An 18,355-nucleotide genomic window follows, 5' to 3' on the forward strand; every position below is an offset into this window, starting at 1 on the left:
TTTCGTGGCAGCTGACGCTCCTCAGCTGCGATAGATGGAGGATGTACTCCGAGTACTTTATTCACAATATAATTGCTTAAGGCCTTGGCAACTACGTCCGTGTGAATGCTATTCAATCCTGCTTGATATGCTTGTTGATCTAGGGGTTCTCTCCTGTATCGTTGGACCTCTCCCTCTAGAGCATGGATATCCTTCCTGATCTCCCTGAATGGGCCGGGCCTACCCACAAGATGGTGATTGGGATGGCTCACACGATAACATCCAAGCAGGTACTGCAACGAAAGCATCTCATTGTGTTGCTTTACAGGAAGAATTTGTGGTCTTTGGTGGCTGCTAAAAACTTTAAAAATTCCTAAACCTCTTTAAAAATATTGTTGTCTTTGGTGGCTGCTAAAAATCTTTAAATAATCCACGTTTTTTATGGTCTTTGGATTCTCATCATGGGACAATTACCCAGTTAGTGGCATCGTAAAATTTTGAATATAATATGTCAAAACTTTCTTTATGTTGTTAGGGAAATCACAACAAAAATAATTTTTTTATAAAGGGATTTGACTTTTCATATTCGATCAGCTGGTGTGATACCACTACCTGGTAGTTCTGCCATGGTTCTCATAAAAAAACGTAAATATAAAAAAATCCACGGTTATTTCATTTTATAATATTTTAATTTCAATTTTCTTTTTTTATTTTAATATTTTAAAAAATCCACGATTATTGCGGTTTTTAGTGGCTCTTAAAAATATTTTATTTTTATCCACGTTCATTGTGGCCTTTAGGATCTCCTTATAATCCAAGCTTATTTTGGGGGTTGGTGGCTCCTAAAAATCTTAAAAAAATCCAAGTTTATTGTGGGGTTTGGTGGCTCCACGTTAATTGTAGAATTATCCACGTTACATTTGTAATACGTTAATTCTAAAATAGATTTTTTTGGATTAACAGCGTGTTTTTGTAAAAAGTTTTTGACCATTCGTTCGTCGATTTCATGAACGAAGACACAATTTGGTTTTCATAGCGATTGACGTTTGTATTCGTGTGACAAACAAATGAAAGCTTTTTATTTTCCTAATTTTTTTGGTTTTCGTAACAAAATCAGACGAACGAATACGTCAAAAATAAACGAATGGAAAAGACCAATCGTTTTGAATGAAAATTAAATAATTTGAGTTATAAATGGCACAAAACACACGAAAACTGGAAGGGAATGCAATTTTATTTATTTCCATAGTCCTGGTCCACACTAGCGTGAATTTCATTAAAAAATTTCGTGAAATTAGGCGTTCTTAAATCGAATTCCCCACTACAGCAATTTTATGATTTTACTCTACCTCCATAGTAGAGTCGATCTAGAGACGCATAATTTCATATCAAAATTTCAGTGAAATTACTGTAGTGTGGCCCGGGACATAGAAGCACACGCGTATATGTACATCCGTTTCTTCATATTATCACAATTATTTTTTGACAAATTTGATTACATTTTTTCTTATTTTTTGTTTTTGCATCTGTTTATCGGGGTTGCCAACAAGTAACACATTTTACGTGCAGATGCCTATGAAAAATTCACAAAATAAGTATCATGGAAACCATGTATGCAAAGTGACAACTCATATGTAAAATACATATCGTGTAAAGTACCCATTAGTACGAACGGTTCGTGTGACAGGCAAACATTTTTACAAAAACACCCTGTAAGTACAATATTTGTGTTGAAAATAGAAGCTTTGTTCCTTTACTTTTTTAATGGTGAGGGTGGTAAAAGAGAAAAGTGTCAAAATTGCTCTCTCATGAACATTTTTACCAGAAAAGTAAAGGAACGGAAAATGGTATATCTGGCAGCAATGTCAAAAAGAAACATAAAAAAATCAATTTTCGTCTTTTATTTCACAGTTTTTAATTTAGTTTTGTCAGTGTTCGACTTTTCCTTCGGTTTTTCGTCCATTTTGTGAAATAATCGTCAAACAAAAGTCGAAAAATCAGTTCTGCCATTTTCTACCTGCAGAAATTTTGCTGGTAGCCTGTGGTAGAAGAGAAAGCCATTTTCGCTCTCTCTCCCCTCTCACTCTCTTAAAAATTGCTTCCAGTTTTGCCACTTTTCGGGGTTAAGGAACGCTTTGCAGGTTAAAAATGGTAACAAATGGGAAAAATGGTAACCTCAGGTAAGTAAAGGAACACAGCTAGAAAATTATGTTCTTGGGAGTAACTACATCCTCTGGCCATGTAAACTACATATAAACTTGGGTATTCGATGAAAAATTAATTAAATGTACTTTTTACGGAACCTTGAAGATATCCTATTTTATTTCATTTATGTTTAAACGCCGCTTACATAAGAGTTTTTTGTCGGGTTAACTTTCTTTATGAGGATTTATTTGACTTATAGTATGTTTACATTTACGAAATCCACTCGATTTCAACTGTCAATTCCTTTGCTTCAACGTCAAATGAAATCCAGTCGATTTCAGACGAGTTTTCATTTGACGTAACGCAAAGGAATTGACAGTTGAAATCGAGTGGATTTCGTAATGTAAACCAAGCATTAGAAGCAATATAATTTACATTTGAGACCCAGTATTTTTATTAAATCCAGTTACTCTAAAGCCACACGCTGAAACTTTCATACGAAACTTTCCCATTATTTTGGCGTTCTTAGGTCGAGTTTCCCAATACAGTAATTTCATAAAATCACTTTATTTATTTATTTATTTACTTTGCAATTGAAGCCAGTTTACAATTCTATGGCCAATTTAAATATAATTACAAAGAATCCACATGAATATCATAGCTACTCGAAAATAATAATATTTAAATAATCTTAATAAGTAATATACATTAATGATTTTAAAGAATTAAATTCAAATTTGTTTAAAATATCTAGCACAACATTATTTCATAACTACTATTTGGTCACAATAATGCATTACTGTGAATTGCTTGTTTACATTTTGTATGTGATTTTATTCACAATAACGTATTTTGACAACTGGTATGAAGATCAGCTGGTTTTGGCGTTACACCTTATTATTCCACCATGATACGACCCATGGCACAATAATACAGGTAAAGGGGTGTTTACACTATCTATGTCATGGAGCTGTCACTTCTTTTATCCATTCGACATCCTTTATGTTTGTCAAAGTCCATACCACTTTTAGTTTTTGCGTTCACACTAGCATACAATTTCATATGACCACAAAATATAAATCACGCAAATAACACAATTTATATTGTTAAAAACTTTAATCGCACTCACACTTTCGTTTTCTTCACCTATTTCCTTCATTTTTTGGTAAAATTGTTTTCTTCTAACAATTAATTTCTCAACGGAATACGAAAATACATGGCCGAATAGAGCGCTCCCTAAATGAAAAATGTACATATGGCTTGCCACATCATTTTGATAGATGAACATTTTAATAGTGGTCACACTACACGCAGAGAAAAAATATTTTTCGCTTTTGTTGGAACAAAAATATATGTTTTGGTTCCAAAAATGTATTTGTTTTGTTCAAACATTGTAATCCAAATCCAAAAATACCATCTTTTGTTCCAAACATAGAAAACAAAAACAACTTTCGAATTTCCGCAATATTGTTAAAATCGTTAACAATACCGATTGTAGGAACTATCATAATCTAATTTTGTTTACAAAAAGTATTGTCAATACAGAAAACCAGCCCAGAAATTTTTGATTTGAGTGCATATACTTCTCATATACACTTTTCGCATAACTTGGATATAAATGTCGCGTATAATATTGCAATCATTGATGAACACAATACATGGTTTACTGCATTGGCTGACAACAAAGACAAACAAAAAGCAACAAGAACCCACCACAACATAAGGAATAATTAAACACCATAACAAACATGAAAAGGAAAGAAGAATGAAACAAAACAGAAACAAATAAAAGCAAGAGTCTCACACGTACATACACACAAAAACAAAGGTAAAGGCAGCATGTCATACAAACACACCACAACTCACCAAAATTGTTTTTTCAATACGCCATCGAATAGCGAGAGAAGAGAAACAAATTTTCGAAGAAAAGAGAGAAATATTGTTCAGTTGACACAAACTATTTTTGGATTTACAATACTACATGAGGAATCCAACAATATGTTAACAATACATATTTTGCTCTTGGAATATTGTTGGATCAAACATATTTTTTTCTCTGCGTGTACGTGTACAACATTCACAGGTTGCAAATTTGACATATCATATGACATTCATAGATAGTGTAAACACCCCTTAAAACGGCAAAACAGCTGATTATCACACTAGTTGTCAAAATGTATTATTGTGAATAAAATCACATACAAAAGGTAAGCAAGCAATTCACAGTAATGCGTTATTGTGAACAAATTTGACGTTTGATATGATTAATGACACAATTATTGTTATTGATGTAACACCTTCTTGTTCCACCATGATACAACCGCACTATTAAACCTAGTTGCAAGTAGTTTTTCTGTGTTGTGAAAATTTAATTTATTTAATTGAAATAAATAAACGTTTCATATTAAAATGAATTTGTAAAATTATAGTTACTTTATTACCAAGTGGCCACAATGCAATTGTTGCTACAAAAACCTTAACAATTTTACCTAAACTTCATTTTTGTAAGGGGTACGTATACACATCTGTAGTATTTTATATGGTTGTGTCATGCATTATAGTACGGTTAGATTAGAGTTTTTACCGGGTTAAACCACTTCATGAGGGTTTATTTGACGTTTGCGCTATGGAATTGACATTTGAAACCCAAACCCACTGGGTTAATCCGGTTAAGTGTAACTGGGGTATTATCCCGATTTAATAAATGAATGACACCTGTTTTAAATGCAAGTGTGAAATGCGTTATAGTCCTATAAATCGTGTTGCCGTTTCACTAATTGGTAGTTACGTTACTTAACGTAACAGTAACGTAACTAACAACGACGTTACGTATTTCAATAAATGGCAATTGACAGCTGTTTATGCACATTGAATTTTCACAAATCCGAGTTTCCAGTGGCCAGAATCTACCGGCATCACATTCGATCTGTTTATCCTGTTTGGTGAGGTTGTGTTAGTCTGTCCGCGCCGCAGAATTGAAGTAAATTGTGGACTTATAGTCTATCTGCACAAGGTAAATTATTTTCATTGACAATTATTGGTCTGTTCCTTTACTTTTGAAAGTGGTAAAACCGGCAAAAGTAGTATAAGTTGTAAACTGCACTCATACAAATTGTATGGTGTCTGAAGTAAAGGAACGCTTTTCGAGCAAAAAGTAGTAAAACTTGAAGATTCTTGAACGTAAAGGAACAGAGCTTATATTAATATATTTAACATTATTTTACATCTTTTCAGATTGAACATTTGTTGTAACCTACTTAGAGGAAATATTGGAAAACTTCTTAGACTTCCTGAGGAGCGACCTGTTAAAATAACAAAATATGATTTAATTATATTAAAAATTTGATTAAATGCAGTTATAATAATATGTTGGATATGTTTGTTCATATATTAAACAAAAACTTTTGTCGATTCTTTAGTCTAAGATGTATCAGAATAAAATCTAGAATATGAAGCATTAAACATTTGTATATTTTACTTTGGAGATGTTTAGGAAAGTTGAAAAGGCTATTGCTAAATGGTGGTGGTGTATTTGTCTTTCGATCAATAATTTTGGGTTGTAAAAATTAAGTAAATGTCCTAGGCAGAAAATGCTTTGGAAGGAAATTCTATAATTGAGGTAGAAAGACAATGTACTCAGTAACTGTGTTTTCTACCCTACCGGTGTACACGTCATTTGAAGTTTCCCTGCGTTAAATCAAGCAATTTTAATAATTTGTTAGGAATTGAATTCTTCCGCTGTATAATAGGTATGTAATTTTATTTAATTCGTTGGGGGAGATTTTTCTTGCATATTTAAATCTTTTCATTGCAAGTTCAATTGATGCACATTATGATACTCATCTTTTAAATTTCTCAGTGGCATATATGCCATAAAAAATGATGGAGGAAATTAGTAGGGCTGGCGTACCAAATAGGAGTGCCAATAGAATTATTTAACGAAACTTAGTTGAATATGGTTGAATGCAATCCCACGGCAGAGGGTTCTTTCGTACCGGATTGACCCGGAACCATAGTGTTTCGGCCAGCGACTGCCAACCCAGCATTAAACTTATGCTTCTACGTAGGTTTAAATGCTGCTACAACAACAACAACATGGTCTGAATATTAAACCAAGGAAAAGTGTATTTAAGACTCCAAATCTTTCTTAGCTACAACATCCATACAACATAAACCATCAAAATCAAATGCAATTTTTCAATAACTATATAAGCCGTTTTAGAATACCATTGAGCATATCTAGTTATCGGGGAACACAGTTCACGTCTAAGATTTTCTCACAATTTATTAGAGAATCATAGGATACAAACTACGGCGTATCATCCACAAGCCAATGGTATGGTTGAAAGGTTCCATAGACAGTCGAAACATTGCCATTGTATTGCTTGGTCTACGGTCTTGTTAAGGATGCATAAACCCAGGACACTCAAAAATATTTATCATAACTCATTTTTTGAGTGTCCGACAAAAATCGGTAATTAGATAATTAACGATGTTATTCGGTATGTTTTCGACCAGTAAAAAGTAGTCGTACAGTTCTACCGATAGCAAATGTGTGGACAACACTTTTTTTAAACTTTTCAATTATAATTTTGCGTTTTAATGTTAACGATTTTTGTCAGTTACTCAAAAAATGAGTTGAGAATCAAAAGGTCCAAAGAATTGGGTACAGAGATTAAGATTCCTTTAATTATTGGAGACTCAATTGAACAGCTTATTGGCAGTTGTGGTCTGAATGGAACACAGAGTATGGCCACCGATATCAAAGCTGTTGTACCGTGTTTATTCGTATCTTGCCACAAGTCAACAGACACAGATGGTTTGGAAAGTGCAGTAGATATAGTGCCCGACTACCAAGCAAGGGCCCGGTTTCGAATCCCGGCGGCAGCCCAAAATAGAAATATGAAAGCACTAAATAAGCAGGACCCCAACCACTGCTCAAATTCAAGGAGGCGATTGATGGCAGTCCCACCGCCTGGGGCAGGCTACAGCAGACCAGGATCTTACGACAATGATGTGCGCACCATCTTCGCAAAATAAGATTCATAAATACACATGGACATCACCGAGCGGCAATATTCGCAACCAGATAGATCACAAATGCGTGAGTAGAAGATGAAGAATATCTCTGTCAAACGTTGGAATCAAAAGAGAAGCTGACTTTGACCATGACCTCATCATAAGCAAATAAAAATCAAATTGAAATGCTCAAGAAGAAAAACAAGGCACACAACTCCAAAACACCCTGGCAAGTAAAAAACACATATAAGCTGTGTATAGCAGGCCAACACCCTACGCGTCATAATAGAACAATGGCGCACGAATAATAAAAGCGATACACGAGGACGCAGTACTCTCAGTTCTTAACGACTGGAACATAAGCCAACCGTTTATCAACAAGGTTGCAAGGGTGCCCTCTTTCACCTCTACTGTCTGCTCTAACAGAAGAGGTATAACATAGAGTCTCTCTCGACAACTCGAAGACTTAGACTTGATATCAGTCTTCTCTCTCATAAGATATCCAATACGGAGTCAAAATTAGAAGACCTGGAGAGACTGGGTCGCAATGTTTGGACTTGAGATTAACATCAAAAAATCTAAGGCCATGAGAATTAACAACACCAGTACAGAAAACATCATGCTACAAGGCCAAGCAATTGAATGGATATTTTGGCCCATCGTAAGTAACACACAGCTGTGGAACTTAACTAACCAGGAATGCATACAAAAGCAGGTTAAACTTAGGAAATGAAGATGGGATGTCCACACCTTAAGAAAAACTGTTCATAGCATAACAAGAATGGCGATGGAATGGAATCCCCAAGGATCACGAAATCGAGGTCGACCAAGAAACACCTGGCGAAGAAATATGGGAAGATGCGAAAACAACGACAAATAATGGTGTAAGATGGCGATGCTTTTTGTAGAAGCCCTATGCTCCCAAGAGGAGTAACAAGAAAAAAATCCTGTGAAATGCAAGGAGATAACAGACCATTGTTTCTGTATAACTAACTACATAGTGTATAAATAGCTACGTTCTTTGGTTCTGTGGATGTCGTACAATTTTATAGGAAACCGTTTATTAGCCTCTATATATGGTCATTCTTTTCTAACTTTATTTAGAAAACCTTAAATTTGTATGGAAGGTAAACATATAAATTCCACATTTAAACGGCGATTGCATTGGAGATTTTTTCCGGGGTAACCTTTTTTATGAGAATTTATTTGACGTTTGTGCTATGGAATTGAGATTAAATCCGGTAAAGTGCAAATGGGGTATTGAACGTCTTGAAATTTTTAAGTATTTTTGTCTTCTTATAGCAATACATTGTATAGTTTGTTGTTATTTCCGATAATCTTAATCCATATTTCAAGGTTGAGAATTATGCAGGCAAGGCAAAAATTCCCACAATATGCCTTTACACAAATACAAAATATACAAAAGAATCCCCTGTATGTATGTGTTGTGTGTTCCAGGTAGAAAAAAATGAGAACAAGCTGTTTGTCCATGTGGTAAAAATATGCATTTTAAAATAGTTGTTCCATCTACAAAAGGAATGTGTTTGTATTTGGAATGTACTTGCTTGTAAGAGGGAACATATTTGATATTTATTTAGCTGTATAAAAGTATTGAAACTGATGGTGGTAGTTTTAAAACGAAAATGTGCTGGGATGCAAAACCCACTTAGGTAGCTATAAAAACGTTTGTTCTTGAAAACATTCTGTGGACAGATTATATAATAATTTTTCATAATTTCCAATAATTTTAGAGAAAATTTTACGCTTATTAATTTCAAGCAATTATTTGTTTTATTTTTGATTATTATAAAATTGATTAAATATAATCTCAGTAATGACTACATATTAACATCTACCATGAATACAATAAATTTTCGATATACATATGTATACGATATGCGATGATATACATACATTGTTCTAATATTTTATTGATACACCCTTAATTGGGAATATTGATATAAAATGTGGTATTTGTGTGATAAATAGATATCGGATTTAGCATAGTTTACAAAATTCATATTGATTTCTGGTATATTTTGATGTTTTTAAATACTTTTTGTCATATTCAAAATAATGTAATAATATAAGAATTTTTCTATTTGTGAAAAATATGCTAAATCTGATGACTAGAGATAAAGACATCATCATACTTATTCCTCTTGATTTTGAATTTAACTTTATCCACTTAACAATACAAAATGCGTGGACTAGTAGATGTTGGTTGTCATATATCGACACCACCGCTGCTGCGTGTTAAAGTACCGCCTTTATATGGTGGAGGTTTGGGCCTTAGATAAGTATTGGATGGACTATCCGTTTGATAGAAACTGGTGGGGCTAAAAATGGTTTTAGAGTTATTGCATAGGCATTTTTAAATGAAATATGTCTTTACATACATACCTTTGCGATCGAACACTTGTGTTATCCAACAAACAATTGGGATCCTTGAGACTCTTTAGAGTGGTAACTGGTTGAGAATTTGTATCGGAATACTGCACCATTTGTACCGTGGATGATGTCGTGGGATATGTTTCCTTATAGCTGAAAAATAAAGGAGTTAAAAATGCGCTTTTAGTATTACAAAATATTACCATTTATTGCAGTATTATTAAGAAATAATAATAAAAAAATTATCACCTTTCACGATCTTGTTTCGATTCACTGTCGGAACCATGTGATGATTCTAAACATTCTTCTTCACAAATATGGAAAATATTATCAAAAAAGAATTCAGATTTTGGATCATGTCTAAAATAAAATATAAAAAAATAATAAAAAGGAAATAAACGTTCGAATAAGCAAAATTATATATTTAAAAAATATACTATTTTTTTAATTAAAAAAATAAATTTTTAAACTAAAAAATTAAAAATTAAAATACTTAATTAAAAATAAAATACATTTTAATTTAAATGCAAAAATCATCGACCCGTCGCTATCAACAGCTGTGCCCTAGATTTAGTGATGGTTATGTTCATACTTCCGATCAAGTAAAAATGACCCTAAAAGGACCTAACAGACGTCATCAACGATCGGAGTAGAAATCGTGATTGTGCTACCACCTGCATAAATAAGTAAGGACATGGTGCAATTCAGGAAAAATATATGCTAGAAAGTTCCGCAGATTTCACCCCACTTTATGATCTCTCTGTTCAATTCTAGGAAGCTTTAACATTCTTCTTCTAAATTCCTAAACCGGTTTATACGATTCACCTTTGTCCACATCCTTGACTGTCCATTGGGAACAAGTGAAGAACTTTAGTTAGATACTCGACTCCTGTTTCATAAATCGTAAACTGTGGTGATACCACCTGCAAGCGAAGGTAATAACGTTTATTTTCTAGATCCGTTGCCTCTTCTGCGAAATTGAATGAAGATACTTTCTTCAACTTTCCTTATGAATCTAACAGTATGTTAATATATAACCGGATTTAACCAATCAACTGGGTTTCAAATGTGAATTCCCCTGAGTATACGTCAAATAAATATTCATAAAGAAGGTTAACCCGGCAAAAAGTTATAATATAAACCGGCTATTACTTGGCAGAGAAATCCAGTCAGTTTAGAAGTACCTCTTTGGAAAATTTGACTTCATGAACCAAAGCTTCAAGTCAATCAATTGTCACTACATTTTTTCCACTATTCATAGTCGACTTCTTGGCAGGACGAAAATCAAATTTTATCAGGGGAATTCTTTAAAAAATACTACAAATTATCTGTGATTGGTGACGTATCAATCCCTCTCAATCAGGCTGGAGTCACCCAAGGATTGCTGTTAATCAATGATGACATGGGAGTATTGAGGGTCAACTTGACAAGAACTAGATAAATAAGTACATAACACTTGAGACGCCTACTATTCGAATCCCACGGCAGCGGGTTCTTTCGTACCGGATTGACCCGGAACCATAGTGTTTCGGCCAGCGGCTGCCAACCCAGCATTAAACCTATTCTTCTACGTAGGTTTAAATGCTACTACAACAACAACTATTCGAATGGGAGGGACATCGATGTGAAGTGCACTTTCATGAAATTTCCATTCCAAAAAGTTGTTGAAATACATGGCACCCTAGTGCCTAAATATACATGCTCAAGTGTTCTCCCAACACCACCGAATCTCTTAAAATAGAAGATCACAAATAAGGAATCCGATGTCGCTAAAAAGAGTATTTACTTACAATTTCTGATGACGGAAACACAGTGTAGCCGTTAGTATACCACAAAGTAGACCAAATAACACGGTTGGTATTGCAAAGGCAAATGCAAATTCATCAATATAATTCCTAATGGGAACATCTTCTTTAGCCATGCCATGCCAACGGTCGGTACGCCTCTTCAAATTTAACATTTCACTTTGACCAACAACTCTATTATTATTGATGTTATTTCCATTAGCATCATGATTGTGATGTAAAACTTCTGGAGCCGAATCAGTGGTGCCTACCATTTTAAAGGCACACCAATCCAATTTAAAACCAACATTTTCAAATATTTTCTGTACCGAGGTGCGTTTATACGTGCAAGAGGGTAATTTGTAAAGTGGACGAACTTCCTCCTGCAGTTGATTGAGACGGTCGGAAAATTTGGCAAAGCTTCCCAAGTGGACAATGACACTGCAAGAATAAAAGACAATTGGTTAACACGTATTTTATAATGTTATCACCATAATTACCCCTCATGTTGTTGTGGCCTTAACGGCAAACGTCCACCCATATTCACTGCTGATTCCATAAAAACTAAACTCAAATCTGCTTCACTTTCTGGCCACAGATCTTTGCGGAATATATTACGCAAATTTTCCACACGCCCTGGATCCATTAAATGTACCCAATTTAAATTATCGATTTTCATTTGCACCACATTTGGAGAATGTGATTTCGACGCAATTGTTATATCCAATCTAGCTGTCCTTGTTTCATAGTTCTGCTTATTTAATGCCACAATTTCCAAAGTGATTTTCTTTCCAGCCAAGCGGGCAGGAGGTGTTCCATACAAAAAGCCGGCATGATGTTCATGGCTATACATGTAACGCATCCATGAAGGTAAATCAGGATATGATTTTAACGATGGCGTATAACGAAATTGTTCGTTAATCACTTGATGTGTCCAATTAAACATGGACGGTTCAATTTTAAAGGTATACAATTCTCCAACGGATGCTTGACCCACGATTTGACCGTACGAGGTCGAAGCACACAGACAGCCAAATAAAAGCAAGGTCGTTGGCAGATGCCACAAAAATATTATTTTGGATTTAAATAGCATTTTTAGTATTTGTCTTTAATTTTCTATTTATCTTCTTTACTATATTTTAATAGTTTTTTATTCACTTTGTTGTTTAAAGATATAATTTTTGCAAATTACGACAGCACACAAAAAAATGTGTTAGCTGTGTGTATCTGAAAGAAAAGAAATTTGGTGGGTGGCAGGCGTATTTTGGTGGCAACTGACAGAGTGGGGATAAGAGAACGCAAATTGTTTACATGAATTTGCCAACTGAGAGACATAAACAGAGAACAACATAACGGTCAAACCACTCAAAAATGACGGTGTTGCCATGTTCTTTAAATACCGAGACATTCAATTGCTTGCATTAGGTCTGTCTGGTTACCTTAAAATTTGTAACAACTTGTACCAATTGTTGCTGGAAGTCGTCTGCTAACACAAAAAACCAGCAAAAGGGAGCGATTCGAGAGAGACATTTTGACAGTTCTTTCACTGAGAGTTTGCAAATTCTTGCTGGACAAATTTCTTCTAGCAAGCACTAGCAATTCTTCTTCTGTTTTTAGTTTTTTGTTGATTTTTTTTGTGAAAATTAAAAACTATTTGATTGTGGAAATAACACAGTCTTAAGGGGTGAGTACATAAGCTGCCTTGCCTGCTTACCTTGCTTGCTTCTGATAAAAGAATAAAAAAGAAAAGGGCAACCCAGTTCGAAATTTGATCGGTTCTGTTTTGGCAAGTCAGCTGATTGCTTGCTGGTTTTTGCTGGGAAGGTGTCTGTTTACTTTTTACAATTTTCTTGCAAAAAACAATAAAAACTCCTTACTCTCTGAGAATGTTCTTGCTGGACAATTCATGCTGGAAAAGTAACCAGACAGACTTATTGCACTGTGCAGCAGCATTTTTGGGGCGTGATATGTTTCGCGCGTACTGATATGTTTCCTTAAAAACGTTTTTTTTTTGTTCTAGAACTGCAACTAACAAAGTTTTCATAAGCGAATCAATTTAATTTGATTGAAAACTCTATAAGCTTTTTAATGGTATACATATAAGTTTAATCGGTTACTTAAAACCGGTTCAAAAATCGGTTTTAATGCCGGAATATCCGGTTCGAAAACAGATAACCGGATCTATCCTCCAAGAAAATTTGTTATTAACGTGTCCATGATTACAAGAGCTATTTGTGGTAAATATTTCAGAAGCACCCCAGATGTCTACATAAGCAATAACCAATTGTTATTGAAAAAAAAACAAAACATAAACAAAACAAAAACAAAACATAGTTTAATTCTGAACCAAGTCCGAATAAATGTCAAAAATGACAATGAAAACCGGAAAAATCGATTAGTTGTCAAAGAGAACCGTGCCTAAAATCTTCTGAGCAACATTTGTGCAGAATATTTGGATGCTGAAAAATCTCATCTAGTGGTACTTTCACTACGGTTCATGAAATAAAGGACGAAAGCAGGGCTGCCAGATTATTTTTATGGAAAATCGTCAAAATGACGATTTTTAAAATTAAAATCGTCAAATATTTTTATTAAAATAAACATTAAATGGATACCTTAAATCAGTATTAAATTGAATGAGTAATTAAATGATTTTGTAAATAAATATTTGAGTTAACATTCTTAACTAGTCGTGTTTAATCAATGTGTCAAGCAATTTGTTTTGTTAAATATACTCTACCTTGAATCGTTACGAAAAGAATTTCGATACATATTTCGTTTTGTGAAGAATTACTTGGTTGAAAACACGTTTAAAATTTGCTGACGAATGTGGTAACTTTCTTTAAAAATGTTGTTATTACAAGAAAAACATATAAACAATCAACACGTTTCAAATCATATATTAAAATGCAAAATAAATCCGTTTCATTATTTTCAAACATTTCCTCAAAATCCAAAAGATGTACATAGTTCTCGAAATTCTTAATCCAATTTTTGATTTTCATTTTGTTGACAAAATGTGAAAATTCGTTAAGGATGTGTTTCCAAAATCAAATCTATTAAACTTTTAAAATTTCTGCACAAAGCTCAATATAAAAGTTAACGCAGTTAATTGCCCAGAACAGAATCCATCAAAATTTGAAGCTTCTACGTTCAAAAATAACGATCCTATTCAAGAAAAATGGGATACCATTGCAGATGTTGTTGTAATTACGGATCCCAAAACCAAGCGTTTTTGCGGTTTTAGTTTCATTACTTACTACCATTCGTACATGATTGATAATACTCCAAATACTCGCCCTTATAAAATTGATATTTTTTGCTGCTCCTGTAAAGTTTTGGTTTTGTGGGTTAAGTCTTCGGGCATTTATGGTAAGGTTATGTATGTGATTATTGTTTAACAATTAGTTTTTAAAATCAACTAAGTTTTTACAAATTCATATTTTACAACATTTTTTATGACTGCATTAGCAAAATATCCAAAAATCGTCATTTTTTGGGTAAAAATCGTCAAATCGTCATTTACCATTTTTTAACCAAAAAATCGTCAAAATGACGATAAATCGTCAAATCTGGCAGCCATGGACGAAAGGGACATGAAAGGCATTGAGTTAGAAGAATGAAATGTTCTACAAAATATTGTTCAATTTATTATTGCTCTTGGTCTGTTCCAGAACTGCAAGAATCAACTAATTTTTACTATTTTTCCCGATAACATAAAGGAAAAAATGTTATCGTAGTAAAAAATAGTAGCTTCATGTAGGTTCTGGAACAGAGCACCTGCTTTAAACATAAATTGCGCAGAACATTATGCAATTAACCCAAATATGCCCAATGTCCTATATATAGGACACACAAAACTCTTGTTTTCATGTTACATCAGCTTTATCAAAGTTAAGTGCCGTACACATTTGCTCTGTTCCAGAACCTGCAAGAAGCTACTACTTTTTACTACGATAACATTTTTTCCTTTATGTTATCGGAAAAAATAGTAAAAATTAGTAGTTTCTTGCAGTACTGGAACAGACCAATAATGTGTGTTCGTTTACTCAAAATTTGTACAAATTGTTGCTGGATGTTGTTCGTTTACTCTACAGTACAATGCAAAAGACCTTAGCCGATTACAAGAAGTTACTGAACTTGTACAAATTTGTACAAATTGTTGAGTAAACGAACACACCTATTGTCAGTATTGACTGACGATTTTTCGAAAATATCGATTGCTTCAGTTTTGTTGGGTTTTACGGAGCGGTCACACTATCATTCATGTTGGATGCCAAGCCGTCAGTCAAATTGTAAAATTTGTTTCAATAAATATAATAATAAATAATTAAAAAAAATTAAGTTTCAGTGTTTTATTTAGAAATGCACTTAAAACTAAAATATAATTTGTCGCTTAGCCTCAATACATATATTCTTTCTCATGATGGAATCTCTTAAATAAAACGCTTGCATTTAAATTAGGAATGGTGGCAAAATTAAACGACAAGCGTTTTATTTGAGAGATTCTATCATGAGTAAGAATATATGTATTGAGGCTAAGCGACAAATTATATTTTAGTTTTAAGTGCATTTCTAAATAAAACACAAAATTTTTTTTTTTTAGTTATTTTTTATTTTTAACTTTTTAGTAAATACATTGTTTGACCACTGAGATCCCCAAATGCCGAATTACAGTCCATTTGAGCAGAAAATGTAGATTAAAATGCTTGAAATTGGGTGGTACAGTTAGATGGATGCTCTATTAAACCTTGACCTACGTCCACAATTTTTAGTGGGGAAGTTCCTGGACTATTGAGAACTCCAAATGCCAAGTTACAGCAAATTCGGGCTAAAAAGGAGAACAAAATACTCAAAATACCAGTAGTCGGGTGGTACCGTTATATGGAGGCTATAGGAAAAAATGGACCCATATTGGTTTTGGTTTCATATTCATGTATTGTCATCTAAATCTGAAAAATGTGCAAAGTGTTAGTTCGATTGGTCAACTGCAACCGTGCTAAAAATCAGTTACCAGATTTGAAAAGGGGGTCAAGTTAGACACCGTAAAAACACTGTAAGAATGGACCAATATTAGTTCTGATTTCATATTCATGTATTGTCATCCAAATCTAAAAAGTGTGCAAATTTAAAGTTCGATTGGTCAACTGCAACTATGTGAAAAATGAGTTACCAGATTTGAAAAGCAAATTAGATAAAACACTGTAAAACAGTGTATAAATGGACCAATATTGGTTTTGATTTCATATTCGTGTATTGTCATCCAAATCTGAGAAGTGTGCAAAGTTTTAGTTCGATTGGTCAACTGCAACCGTGTTACCAGATTTGAACTAAACACACACCAAGGCAAGTTAAATAAAACACTGTAAAAAAAACAATAAAATGATGCATATTAACAAATATATGGCTATTTTCTATTTACTCGGGAATGTTGTCCATGAAAATCCCTACTCAGCGACCCATGACTTCCCACTAAATTAAAAATACACATACATATAATGAATTTGGGAAAACCACAAGCATTTATTTATTAATACAGCACATTTATTAGTATAGCACATTCAATTTAGACACTGGAATATATTGAGCACATTTTTCCATTGGCACAATACCCGAATCTGTTTCTTTTTGCTTTGGCGTCATCCACAGAACCATCTCGTTTTTCCTTTTATAATATTCACTCCTTTCACAATTTGGTTTTATGTATAGCTATTTCCACATCTATTAGTACCGCACACACAATTCAAAATCCGGGAGATTATAGCTTCGTTCCCGTACTTTTTAATAGTAAAACTCGTAAAAGAGAGAATTGCAAAAAATTTGTTGTTACACACAAGTTTTTTGAAATAGTTCGGGAACGGAAAAATGGAAAATACGTCAAAAAAAACTGGAACAAATGTCAAAGTCGGTGTATCAGCCAATCAGACGCCGGCAACCATATTACTATTTTTTTACTCGCCCAAATTTGTCGTGTAAAAAGTTTTTAAAGAGAGCGTCATTCAGCGCCATTTTTGTTTAAAGAGAAGTGAACATTTTACAACTTTTTTGTGTACGGGAACAGTTTTTGGAGTAAAATGTGTAAAAATCGTAAAAATTGTAAAAACTTTTTAGTTCTGGAACACAGCTTATATTTTTTCAACAGCATAATGCAGTAATTTATTTTTTCCTTCTTGTTTTGTTGTCATCCACAGAACCATTTGCGTTTTTCCTTGTTATCCCGTTCACTGTATAGTCAAAATTCTTTTGTTATGACCGCGGGTATCGCCAATTCCAATAGTAATTCTCCAAATTTAATAAAACACACGAATTCTTCATTTTTATTTGATAATTACACTGCAAATGTATTCCTTGAATGACGTTTTTGGTTCACACTATCATACCATCATACAACCAACACCCTGACTGTCCAACAACCACAAAATTTTTTGTGGGTGCATGATGAATGACAAAAATGAACGGTCACACTGGCAAGCAACCGATTATTCGAGCAAAGCTGTCATTCAAAACTGGCAATGTATACTCAGCTTAACGTTTTTATTGTTGACATCAAGGATATAGCTAGAAATGCATTGTTATTGGGAATTAATCTTATGAAAACGTAAACAAAAGTTATGACAGATTGCATGCCTTATTATGTCATGTTCACACGAGCGTTTCAATTACGTTGTTCGCCTGTCGAACGACGTACACGAATTAACCCGTTTCCACGACACAATTCGTAATTAACAGAAACATACACAAATTTTCCCTCATTTTTGTTTCCTTGTTTTCACGAAAATTTGAACCGAAAACACATAAAATATACATTAAATGAATAGGAAAAGCAAAAGACTTTTCTTCAAATGTATCTTCTGTATTTAACTACACACATTTCATTCATTGTTTCCATAAATTCTGAATAATTTTGTATTTTCATTATATTTTTATATGTTTCTATTTTAAAAATTAAAGAGAGAAAGACATGTCAAAACAATGTTGGTGTATACAGACTTTCAGTTATTTGTTTCTGATTTTTTACGCGATTTTAAACTAATGGA

The 18,355-nt window shown here is 33.6% G+C and overlaps 1 protein-coding gene across 2 annotated transcripts; it reads right to left on the reverse strand.

The window, feature by feature from the left end:
• Positions 1 to 8,900: 8,900 nt before the first annotated feature.
• Positions 8,901 to 12,644, reverse strand: LOC141394947 (epsilon-sarcoglycan-like). Of its 2 annotated transcripts, XM_073970127.1 has the most exons (5): positions 11,819 to 12,594; positions 11,325 to 11,759; positions 9,784 to 9,894; positions 9,547 to 9,687; positions 8,901 to 9,482 (listed from the first exon to the last, which is right to left on the reverse strand). In XM_073970127.1, exons 1-5 carry the CDS (start codon positions 12,409 to 12,411, stop codon positions 9,371 to 9,373), a joined length of 1,392 nt encoding a protein of 463 aa, XP_073826228.1. In that variant the 5' UTR covers positions 12,412 to 12,594; the 3' UTR covers positions 8,901 to 9,370. The 2 variants fall into 2 exon arrangements, with proteins under 2 accessions (XP_073826228.1, XP_073826229.1); XM_073970128.1 differs by lacking the exon at positions 9,784 to 9,894 and having other exon boundaries at positions 11,819 to 12,644.
• Between the last annotated feature and the right edge of the window lie 5,711 nt (positions 12,645 to 18,355).

The sequence above is a fragment of the Musca autumnalis genome, unplaced genomic scaffold (genome assembly GCF_047663935.1).
Source record: "Musca autumnalis isolate F117 unplaced genomic scaffold, ASM4766393v1 scaffold_2, whole genome shotgun sequence".
Classification (NCBI taxonomy): Eukaryota; Metazoa; Arthropoda; class Insecta; order Diptera; family Muscidae; genus Musca; species Musca autumnalis.

Bases quoted from the DNA above. Each gene is read 5' to 3' on its own strand.
- LOC141394947 (XM_073970127.1), bottom strand. From the start codon at position 12,411: ATGCTATTTAAATCCAAAATAATATTTTTGTGGCATCTGCCAACGACC. The intron at 11,760-11,818 runs GTAATTATGGTG...TTATTCTTGCAG, and splicing joins AGGCCACAACAACATGAGGG to TGTCATTGTCCACTTGGGAA. The intron at 9,483-9,546 runs GTATGTATGTAA...AACCATTTTTAG, and splicing joins ACAAGTGTTCGATCGCAAAG to CCCCACCAGTTTCTATCAAA.